This window comes from Falco peregrinus, chromosome W (assembly GCF_023634155.1).
Source record: "Falco peregrinus isolate bFalPer1 chromosome W, bFalPer1.pri, whole genome shotgun sequence".
In the NCBI taxonomy this organism is placed as follows: Eukaryota; Metazoa; Chordata; class Aves; order Falconiformes; family Falconidae; genus Falco; species Falco peregrinus.
This window is the reverse complement of record NC_073743.1, coordinates 10,366,626-10,378,972: the sequence shown is the minus strand read 5'-3', so window position 1 is coordinate 10,378,972 and position 12,347 is coordinate 10,366,626. Positions and strand designations below refer to the sequence as shown.

General features: G+C 35.7%; 1 protein-coding gene across 5 annotated transcripts in view; it reads left to right on the top strand.

Moving 5' to 3' along the window:
• The window catches only part of LOC129782582 (tyrosine-protein kinase Fer-like), a 222,307-nt gene that overhangs the window by 174,309 nt on the left and 35,651 nt on the right, over nt 1–12,347 (top strand). For all 5 annotated transcript variants that reach the window (XM_055792975.1, XM_055792974.1, XM_055792972.1 and 2 more), the window contains one exon: nt 1,115–1,238. In XM_055792975.1, the coding sequence (XP_055648950.1) occupies nt 1,115–1,238 (124 nt within the window). The remainder of the gene's footprint in view (nt 1–1,114; nt 1,239–12,347) is intronic.

The following is a 12,347-nucleotide window of genomic DNA, read 5'->3' as shown; positions in this document are numbered from 1 at the left end:
GTGAGCGCTCAGTATATAAACAATAATTTTAGTCAGCTCTAAATGTAATATTGCTTGTGTGTGTGTATATGAGGGAATGCTTAAAAATTATTTTTAACCGTCTGCTGTAATCAGAACAATTCTGTTTACACGTGGAAGAAATGACACCTATTTCAATGGAGTGGTCATCTTCCTTCTCCCTAGCTATATCTACTTTTTGTCAGTTACTAGACTGGATCAATAACCTCTCAGATTGTGTCATAGAGTATTACTTGTGAGAGAATTGCTGTAGTCAGTTCAGTGCAAAATGAAAAGAAACAAAGTCTGGAACAATGGCTGGCTATAAATTAACAAGTAATTATTGTGACATGGAAAGCTATACTATGGTTTTTTGGCATTGCAGTGTTTATATAATGTCTCCCATGTTTATCTTTGTGCTAGATCACTTTTTCTGAAACTATTTTGCAAATGCAGATTCCCTTTTGGGAATCCTTTATGCTGACACCTTCCCCTCCTCAGACAAGATGGTAGCAAGTTAGTTCCTCCAAGGCAGAAGACCGAAGTCCCAGTAATAATTGTTTGCCTTTAATTGTCAGCAGTTAATATTGGCAGTTAATATTGTCCAAGAAGTAAAATTTGTAACCTTTCCAAAAGCTTCAGTGTAGAGTTTGAGAAACACTACTACAAATGATCAATTACAAATCAATTACTTTAATGTATATAAACCTACAAGTAGAAACTAATTACTTTATTCACAATTTTAATAGACCCTTCTAGCAACCATTCTGTAATTAGAACTACATTTATCACAATTTATCAGTTGTTTTTGTCAATACTTTTCATATAAATGTGTATTTAATGTATACTAGTGAAGATTTTTAATATAACAAAACCACAGGTTTTGCTTAACTTCTGATATACTTTGTGCAGTTTTCACTTTTAAGCACTTCATATTTAAGGGAGCTTATGGAAACTACATCTGGTGATTCCTTCCTTTTTCTTAAATTAACTTCAGACTGATAGGTTGAGGAGAATAGCTGATAGCTGCATTTTGTTTGGTCTTGCATCCCTAATAACAGATTACTGACATTTCTCTCTCTTGTCTCATTGTCTGTCTGTCTGTCTGTTTCTCTAGGAGGAGATTTCCTGTCCTTTTTAAGAAAAAAGAAGGATGAGCTAAAACCCAAACAGTTAGTGAAATTTTCACTAGATGCTGCTTCTGGTATGGCATATCTTGAAGCTAAAAACTGTATACATAGGTAAGGAAGTCATTTATTTTCAGTATTGTAATTTTGATCACTTGAACTGCTAGCAAGTTAAATGTATAGTGGCAATGAATTTTAGTGCCAATGAATCATAGCAATCTATGCATCTTAAGTCCTCCCTGAAATTTTAAGATACTTGCATAGCCAATACAGAAGTTAAGGTATGTTTGTAGTGTGTTTCAGGGAAATCCACCGATATCTCAGATGATCAAGGGAGAGAAGCTGGAGTTCTATATATTAAAACATTATTAATTGTCTTGACTGCTTTCTCTGCAATATTGAAGATGATCAGGTCTTATGATTTTGGGGTACATTATATTCCTTATTGTTGTTTCTTCCACAGATTGACTCTGTTCTGTAGCTGCTTAACTCTGTGTATCAAAAGGAATGTAAATTTTTCTTTAAAAAAAAAAAATTAAAATTATCTCAAAATAACACAGTATATAACCCATATGGCTAAAATATGAGACAGAAACATGATGATAATCCCCTTTCCAGAGGAAATTATAAAATAACATTTTCATTTATAATACTGATTATTTCCAGTTTGCTTTTTTAAACATTTGTAGCTAAACTCTGTGCCACTTAACTTAAAAAATCAGCCCATTTCATACTTAGCAAAGTTTTAATGAGAGCTGAACAGCATTTCTCTTAGGTTTTTATCACAACTGAGTTGTTCTACATGCTGCCGGTCAAGAAGTAGGTTTATCTTTAAACATATTCTTCCAACAAGAATAAGTTTAAAACCTATTTATAAAATATTATAGTATTATTGTAAGTATCATTTATATGTTTTTACTAGATTTTTTTGTGTTTGACTTGATTTAAGGATACTTAAATAAAATAGTTATGCTGTTTATAAATTATTCTGAAGAACAAATTAATTGAAACACTTCTGCTAGATCATAATATATAAGTAGAACTGAAGAAAAAAACCCCATACTTACTATGTAAAACTGTAGAATATTCCTTATAGGAAATCCCAGAAAAGTATTCTAAGCAACATGGGGGAAAATATAATTGAAGTCACAGCATTCTGTCATGGTAGAATGCATTTTTGCCTGACTGTTAAGAAAATAATGGCATACAAATCAAATCAATTAACAGCATTAGTGATTTTTACTATCCTCACAAACACTGTAGTATTTACTCATTTCTTTAACTGTTGTATCCATGTTTGATGAGAAGGGCCTATTTAGATCTCATGTTCTTAGAAAATAAAATAAAGGGGAAAAGAAATATGTAAACTCTATTGGAAGTGTATTGTGTTATGTCTTACTTGGTAATTATGATTACTGAAAAAGAGTACTGCATTTATTCATTAAATGGTAATGTGACACCTGTAAAATATAAACAATTTTAGAAACGATTATTTTTTGAGAAGTGCTATTTCCCCTTCCTCCCCCTTTAAATTCTGTAAAAAGCATTCTGTTGCTCATCTGTCTTAATTAGTACTGGTCTAGTTAGTATGGCCTCAAAATACCTGTGAGACAGATACTGGCAGTTAGCATTGAATAGGAATAGATATTTTTCTGCTATTTAGAGTAAACTTTAAAGACTCACTTATAATACTACTCATTACATCAACTGCTGTCTCTCAACTATATTATATCCATGATGGCTTGTGGATGAACTGTATAGTGATTGTGCTAAAACAGCTTATGATAATGGTTAATGTCCTTTTTTAATTGCTATTTTCCTCTAACTTCTGTCTTCATAAGTTTTTTGTTATTTTTTGTTTTAAAGGTATATTTGAAAAGAATAATTTGCATTTCAAATAATCCATTTCAGAGAGAACATGTATGTAGCAAAGTCTTACCTTATGAGGGTTTCATTATGATAAATTTAGAAAGCTGAATGCAAATATGTCATGTGGGTCTAAAGCCAGGAAATAGAACTGTAATATAATTTTCTGTTTTCTTAGTACTGCAGACTTTGCCAGTGCACACAGCCTGGGTTACACATACTGTGGTATACATGGGGGGAAAAAGGTCTTTCCCTTTTGTTTACCTTTTAACTTTCAGAATCACAAAAATTGTTTATTATTATCACGGATTATCACAGAAGTTTATGATAGAGAGCTGCCACTTTCCTTTAAAGGTAGAAACAAAATTTTTAATAAACATATTCTGGAGAAAGTTGCAGTTTCAAAACATAACCAAGTAGTCAATATCTTCAGGAACACTGCTTACTTTTATGAAACACAGTTTAATAAATCAAAATATGCATTTCCAGTATTATTTTAACAATCTTATTTTCTAGGATATTTAAGATTTTTCAGACTTCTATGGTTGAGCATAGTGTATGCTTATATTTATGAGCTAATTTTCTGAATTTGATAGGAAAATATAATGAAAAAAATTGAATCATGATGACAAACAACCAAGTTTAGTGATTTTTAGTAGTAATGCTATAGGCACTACATAATTATTGGGGCTTTTTTGATTTACTAACACAAGTTAATTGGCAAATGCTCACTCTAGGAAAGTATCTCATGAAATTTTAAAATATGTTTTACCAAAGACTAAATTGCATTTTATTAAGATCAGCATACATAAAATTTTCTAGGTATGTTCTCTGTTTGAAATGTTGAGGAGCTTGAACATTTGCCCAGTATTTCTGGCCACCCTGGGGAATGATTGGAGATCCTGTTGTCTAGAAACCTTGGATATGTCTGCCACAGAAGTACAGAATGTTTATTACTTGCTATGTACTTTGAACCTATTGCACACTACTGAGTGCAGCACTCTGGTGCTATGCTGTGATTATATTAAATACAAGAGTGACAGACTACCAGGGAAAAGTCACACTCTCTAATGTTTTGTAAGAAAGCTCTTAGGTATATAGGACTCATCCTCATTAGAGTTTCAGCCACTCCTTACTTGAGCACTGAAGGTGCAACTGTGTGACTGTATGGTCTGTACAAGGAATATGGGAGACCTTGTTCCCTCCTTTACGGGTCAGGTAAAACAATGATGCAATCTAGTCATGGGTAAATTTAATGTTGAGACTGTGTAGATTAGAATGGAACAACTTAATTTATACTAGGAAGAAGATTTAGCATTATGAAAAAAAGAAAAAAAACATTTTAAAAGAACAAGAAACACTTGTTTGTCAGAAAATTCATCAACTAAAAGTAGTTCCTTAGAGAAAACAAAAAAGGTAAGAAAATTAGAGGGAAAAAAGACTAAGCAGCAGAGTTATTACTTTTTTTTTTAATTAACAGTCAAAAAGCTTTGATTACTGTTTTAGCCAAGAAAAAAGGACCTTAAATAATACTTAATTAGAAGTGGCTTCTGTTGTGTAGGTTGCAATAAAAAAGTTGTTTTGCTACTATGCTATGCAGTACCCCTATTTGTTTTAAAAATCTGTTTGGAACCCTTGTGTAGGGTTTGTTTGTTGGGGGTTTTGGGTTTTTTTTAGTAATTTAGGTGACATTTATAGTAGCATGTGCATTTGGTTTGCTATTAATGTGAAACTAAGACTGCTCAGCAGCTTCTTAAAATTATTTTCATGCCACTTTTTAGTTATAGTACACTGGCTATACTTAGTTTTTATATTTTAAAGTTATATTTAAATTTGATCTGGATTTTTAAAATTGCCAATTCAGTCATGCTTTTGCTTAGTCTTTCAGCAGTTGAGACAGTGCAACAACTAATCTGCTCTCTGTTTTCTATTTTCATGTGTGCTATGGTATTTTAGTAGGTGCAGATATAAAGTTTAAATTTGTCAGGCTTAGGACACTTAATGTACATGAATGATTCTTTGATCTGCATTTTCATCTCATCTAGATTCCAGGAAGCACTAGGTTTTTGCTCTCTCTTTGTGCTAATTAAAGAGCAGAAATCAGCGGGCTTAAATAAGGAAAGCTGCATGAATAAATGTTATTAAAAGAAATAAAATGAGTGGCTAAAGATATACAAAAGTATGCAGTTATTTCATCTCCATTTAATTGTTTGACAAATTGTTTCTTGCTTTCATTTTTAAAACATTCCATTGTTTATATGGTTCCATTTTTTTTCTCTTAAATAGAAACACAAAATTAGCATAGAGATGTGATGATAATTTATGTTATCATTCTGAGTGATAATCTCATGGGTCAATAAAGACAGTTTAATAAGTGAAGGAGAAAAAGCAAGTGATGCAAAGGCAATCACTCACTACCTCCCACCAGCAGACCAATGCCCAGCTAATCTCTGAGAAACAGCTACTCTATAAAAAATCTTCCCTTCCACCACCACCCCTCCAGTTTTATTGCTGAGCATGACATTATATGGTATGGAATATCAATTTGGTCAGTTCAGGTCAGCTGTCCTGGCTGTGTCCCCTCCCAATCTCTTGTTCACCCCAGCCTACTCCCTGAGGGGGCAGAGTGAGAAAGAGAGAAGGCCTTGACACTGTGCAAGCACTGTTCAGAAATAGCTAAAACATTGGTGTGTTATCAACACTGTTTTAGTCACAAATATAAAACACAGCAACATACAGGCTGTTATGAAGAAAATTAACTCCATCCCAGCCACACCCAGTAAAATCTCCACCCTTTAATTCCATACCATTTGCATCATGTTCAGGTCCTACAGTATTCAATAAATTCTCATCAACCACCACCACACCCTTCCTTGTCCTTTGACATATGCACAGGTATCATTCCCTTAGTCTATAGGGCCATCCCCATTCAAATGTCCATTCGGTTCATTTAGTCCATGACTTGGGCTCCATCTGTTGCAATGGTCATTCAGAACAGAAAAGATGGTGTATTGTGTTGGGATTGTTGGGAGCTGAATCAGCTCAGGTTGCATCACTGCTGCACTTGCTTGGTTCCTTATGAGGTTCATCCTCCATTGGTTCAGAAGGCTCCTGCTGTAGTACTTCTAACATACAACTATGGCATTGTACAACTCAAATCATGGGTTATTTTCACCAATGGACCCTTTCTGACCACTATTTTTCCTCACACTGCACGTATAGGAGCTTCTAGGTTTGAGTTAGGTGCGCTGGCTCACTTCATGTTCTCCCTGTGGTCATGCAGATAAAACCAAGGGCTCATGATTCCCTTTCCTTTGATAGGAAAAGACAGACTCCATGCAACACAATAGCTGAGATGCTGGCCTGTATGGGTGAGGAGGAAGATCTGTTGGAACAGTTGATATAGCTGAGACAGGCCTGTAGGGTTGGGGAGGAAGAGAGATTAGAGAATCTAATTGCTGGAGCTGTCAGGCTAGTCTATCCACATTTGGTGCCTCAATCTGTCCAATCTATTATTACTAGGGTTCTGGCGTATAACATTGGTACATTCCATACACCTTCCACCACATGAACCACATGCACTGGACATCATCCAGATCTTTGGAGGCCTGGTTGTTGTCCAGGTTGCTGTAGATTACCTCCACCACCACTAATTCCCTCAGATACTGGACACCTCCCTTTGCTATAGAGTATTTGCCTTGACAGTTTACAAGATCTTCCTTGAAGGGATACCTTGCCTTCATGCTTGACAGGAGCTGCCTCTAGAGGCTGTGGATTGTCGCCCTTCTTCCGATTGCCTTTGTTGTTTCCCAAGTGCCTAGTGATGGATCCCAGCTGCCAGTCTTCATTACTCTCTAATTCCTGACTGTTGGTGCCAATAACCCAGCATCAGAGCAACCAGGTGATAATTTTCTGGTCTCAATGATGGCTGTAATCTTTCCATATATCTTGCAGCTCACTCAGGGATAGGGACTGGGTGGTTTCTGACGTGTTTGATTTCTGTCTCTTCCCTCTCTTGTTCTTTCAGATGTTCTGCTGCAGAACAGGCTGCCTCTTCTGATTCTTCTTCCTGTTCCCTCTCAGGAGGAGCTTCTTCCTCCCTTACTAAACAAGTCGACTTCCACTTCCATTGTTTCTTGAATATAGGAGCAACTGTTATAGTTGATGGTTGGGTCTCAGATTCTGTTTGTAAGGCCTCATATCCAGAGACCATCTCACCTACACATACACAAGCTCTGTAGGTGCAGGCCAGACCCCAGCACAGTGTAAGAAGTTTTATCTCTTTGGTATAGGCAGGGCATCCTTTCTTCAAGTGTTCTGCCACTTCAACAGGACTCCATGCCTGTTAGGGAGTTAAGTCCCACACCATTGGAAGTGAAAACTGGTCTAGGCTCCTGCCCAAATTCTCCAAGCACCTTGCCACCCATGATCAGACTATCTCAGAGCACATCCCTGTGTGTCATTCCCAACTAGTTGGTTAACCTTAGGAAAAACTGAAATCATTCACGACACACACCAATACGAGCATTCTGGGATGTTCAAGAAACTGAAGACCATTGTAACAAGGCAGAAGCATCTACCCCAGAGAAGAAGGGGGAGGTGCCTTTATCATAGCTCTCCCAGGTAAAGCAAAACAGAGTGATAAACAGCACAGCAAACAGCAAAAGCCAAAAGCAGCCATTAACAAGCCCTGGATTTTTATGCACAGCAAGAGCGGGAGAACATCACGGAGCAGGTGAGGGAACAAATAAGCCAGTGTCATGAACAAACAAGTCAACATTGCAAACAGCAACAGCAATTAACAGATAAACAGGTCTAATAATTATAAATTCAGTCTAGTGCACTCTGATCAAATTTGTCTTTATCTCCAACCTCTCGAGCCCTGCTAGCATCTAAGCCCCCACCCACTCACTTGGTCACTCCCTTGCAGTAGGATGGGGGAGAGAACCAGAAGTGCAAAAACAAGAAAAACTCATGGGTTGAGATAAAGATAGTTTAATAAGTGAAGGAAAAAAGAGAAAAAAATCAAAAGATGCAAAGGCAGTCATTCACTACCTCGCACCAGCAGATTGATGCCCAGCCAATCTCCAAGCAACAGCTACCTTGTAAAAACTCCCCCCCACACACCCCTTTTATTGCTGAACATGACATTATATAGTATGGAATATCCCTTTGGTCAGTTCTGGTCAGCTATCCTGGCTGTGTCCCCTCCCAATCTCTTGCTCACCCCAGCCTACTCCCCGAGGGGGCAGAGTGAGAAAGAGAGAAGGCCTTGACACTGTGCAAGCACTGTTCAGAAATAGCTAAAACATTGGTGTGTTATCAACACTGTTTTAGTCACAAATCCAAAACACAGCAACATACAGGCTACTATAAAGAAAGTTAGCTCCATCCCAACCACACCCACTACAATAAGGTTAGCATAGACATGTGATAATCTCTGGTTCAATAAGCATTTATGACTGATCCTTTCCAGTATTTGATTGCATATGTTGAATGCATCTGTCCATAATTTACTTTTAGCTCCCAAACCAACCCTGTGGCAATACAGGAGAAAAGATGAAGGTATGTTATACAGAGAATTTGAATATATGTTGTTTTATTTTGCCCTCTCCTTACCCACCATCATCTCTTAATGAAAATAAATCAAATTATTATTGAGTAAAATATTTTAACATCAATAGAAGCAGTTATATTTTTTTTCTGTTTTTATTATTTGATAGTCAGTAAAACTTCATAAAATCAACGGAACAGTTAGGTTTTGAAAATATTATTTCTGTATGAATTTTTCCAGTTGTATCTACAAGTAAAACATATATGATTCTAATTGAAACTAGCAGAAATACTTTTTTCTTTTAATTACTTTGTGCATTAACAGTGTTTTGTACATTTCCACTGTTTTACTTGAGAAGTAAATTGATTTTTCCCGTGGAAGGGGTTTACAAACAAATTAAGAACCAGCTTACTTTTTAAAATAATGTAAACAAAATTCAAGATGAATTATTATAAATATGCTATTATAAAAGTTTGAATCTTAAAAGTAGTCAATTAATAAACATTCCCAGAGCCAGTTTTTCACTGAAGTTTTCATCAATATCCTTCAACTATTCCTTTGCCAGATATAGCATAAAGTTGGTATCAGATTCAAATTACTTATTTTCCTTATAGACACCATACATGTGAGAAGATTGGTACTATCGTGGCTTAACCCCAACCAGCAACTAAGCACCACACAGCCACTCACTCATTCCTCCCCCAGTGGGATGGGGGAGACAATCAGAAGAATAAAATTGAGAAAATTCATGGGTTGAGATAAAGACAATTTAATAGGTAAAGCAAAAGCTGCACACACAAGCAAAGTAAAACAAGGAATTCATTCACTGCTTCCCATCAGCAGGCCATCTCCAGGAAAGCAGGACTCTATCATGCGTAACGGTTACTTGGGAAGACAAACATCATAATTCCAAATGTGTCTCCCCCTTCATTCTTCTTCCCCCAGCTTTTATTGCTGAGCATGACATCATATGGTATGGAATATCCCTTTGGTCATTTGGTGGGTTGGAGTGAGAAGTAGAAAAGGCCTTGAGTCTGTGTAAGCACTGCTCAGCAATAACTAAAACAACCCTGTATTATCAACACTGTTTCCAGCACAAATCCAAAACATAGCCCCATACTAGTTACTATGAAGAAAATTAGCTATACCCCAGCCAAAACCTGCACTAGTACAAACAGCAATCAATCTATATTCCTTACTCAGGCTTTCCTTTCAGTCACTAGAGTTAATGTTCTGGAAGCCTCTCATATCTTGAATTAAAGACTTATTCAATGGTAAAATGATTGAGTTCTGTGGTCCAGTTCTTCCATATATTTATTCAAATTACTACTGCTTCTTTTTTTGTATTCTGTGGCGAGATGATCAAGCTCTTTGATCCAGTTCTTCCATATCATTATTCATATTACTACTGCTTCTTTTTTACTTAGTCTGAATCTTTTCTTTCTCCCTGGACTAGTGGTTCAGTTGCTACACGAAGAATGTGTTCCTATTCAGCTTAGTGTAGATCCTGTTCAGTTTAGTATATTGGTAGGGATCTAACTCTCTTGGGAAATAGGAGGTGACGGTTTAAACTCCAAAGTTGAGCAGGTATCCTTCCTAAGTTGGTGGAGGAACTTTCCTGCTTGATTTCTGTACCTCATCTTGTAGAAGATAGGAGCTAAATACATGTCTGTGCCTAGTGCCTCATTTTGGCTGACTCCAAGCAATTCAGTAGAATAGCTGTTTTATTTCTGTTCTAAAGTACCTTATTGTCCTCAAGCACAACATGATTCTTTGAATACTACATTTCCTCCTGGGGCAGAAAGTGTGTAAAAGTTGGTATTGCAATACCCAAGATCTTTATTGTAGTTTCTGTAATTTTCTGTGCTGGTGATGACTATGAAGAAAGACTACATTTCCATGGAATGAGTTTGCCTTTCTATTAATTACATAAACTCATTAAGGTTTATTGTTCAAGCTGTAATTTCTTAAAAGAATATATCTACTCCCATAATTCATAAAATATCCTGAGGGATTATTAATGACTTCATAAAAGAAAGCAGTAGTGGAAGAAATATTAAATTTATTATTAAATTAATGTTTTATTATTTCTTTAGATAAGTATTATACAAACTTAAGTTGCAGATCCTCAGAAAATTTGTTAGTCTTTTCTGTCTCTATACTTCTGTGTACACTTATTGTCATTATTAATTAGCTTTTTATGATTCATTCAGCAATGCATGTAAAAAATTAAATTATCACGCAAAGTTCCTTTTCTGTACCTTTTTCCATAGCTAGAAAACATTTAATCATTTATTCCTCAATCAAAATATTCTATACTATTGATGGTTAATAATAATAGTTGATCATGCTTCAGCCAATAATTCTTTCAGAGAATTATTGTCAGTGGTATGGTTGAAACAGCACATAAATGTAATAAATAAGGCTTAATTTTTAATTATTCATAAGAAGATGTCTTGGATTTATCTAAAATAATGTTTCAAAGCATAATGTTTTTTACAATATAAACATTTAAAAAAATATCCATTCTGTTTGAAATCAAAACTGCAAATGTATACTTTGATGAAAGAACTGTTACTTTCTGTTGGCTGCTTAACATAGGTATGTTGCTTAAAAAAAGCAACCACAAATTTATTCACTCTCATATCTATAAAAGCATTTTTAGTCGAATTTTGAATCTGATTGCCACATTGCAGTACCATGTACTGAGCTTTCATTTCTTACTATGCATATCCTTTATGAAAACTTCTTTATCGCCTCTTACCTAATTACTTTTTTTTTCACTAAGACAGGATTTCATCTGACTTTATTAGATGCAGTTATAACATTACAGTTTTTACACCGGTTGTTGATTATTTTCAATTTGGTCTATTAATCCTAAAATCTATTAATTGAAGAGCTATTACAAATGCATTACATTTACGTGGAGAAATGACACAGACTTACAGCAAGTATACAGGAAGGCTGCAGAAGCCCTCTTTCTCCTAGCCCTATTGTGGGTGGCTGAATTTCTCTATGCTAACTCTTTCCAAAGAAAATAGATTTCAAGAGCAGCTCTTGGAACTCCTAGTCGTTGCTAAGCAAAACAAGGAAGTGTTGACTGTTGACAAAACAATGATGCTGCTCCCCTCTCCACATCACTTGTCACTGATTCTAGTGCAACAAAGGAACACTGCACCCATCTAAAGGCTGCCGTGTGCGCTGATGCTCTGCTAATGCTGTACCAAGGTGTTTGGAGTCTTCAGTCTGTTTCTGTGCTCCAAGGGAGCGATGCTATTGAGGTAGTCTTTCTGAACAAGAACCTTAATTCATTAGTGGCTATTAAAAATACATTATGGACCTTAACATTTATTTTAACCTGAATTAGACAATATGAATATGTCAGTGCTCCGCAATGCTCCAGAAAATTATTTTTTGTAGTTTTCATGCTATTGTGAGCACTTTGAAGTGTGGTAATTCCAACCCTATAATAATTAACATGGTGCTCTTTGACTGTTGTCATCTAGGGAGAGAGAGATGCAGGTGAACACTGTTCCATTTAATTCTGTTTGCCATATAGCAATGGACTGGAGTATCATAGACCAGGTTTCAGGTTTTAAAAATAGATGTACTTGTAATATCTTACTGGAAATTATTGGTTTTAATCAGATAATTTGAAATGATGCTGTTGATAAACTTTTGCTGTACTTCTCAGGGATCAGCTCAACAAAATAACATTTCATTTGTTTTTTCTTCCCTTTATGAGCTCTCCCTATATTTACTGTGTCTTTCATTGTAAGTAACACTGAAAAAAGTTGTTCTGT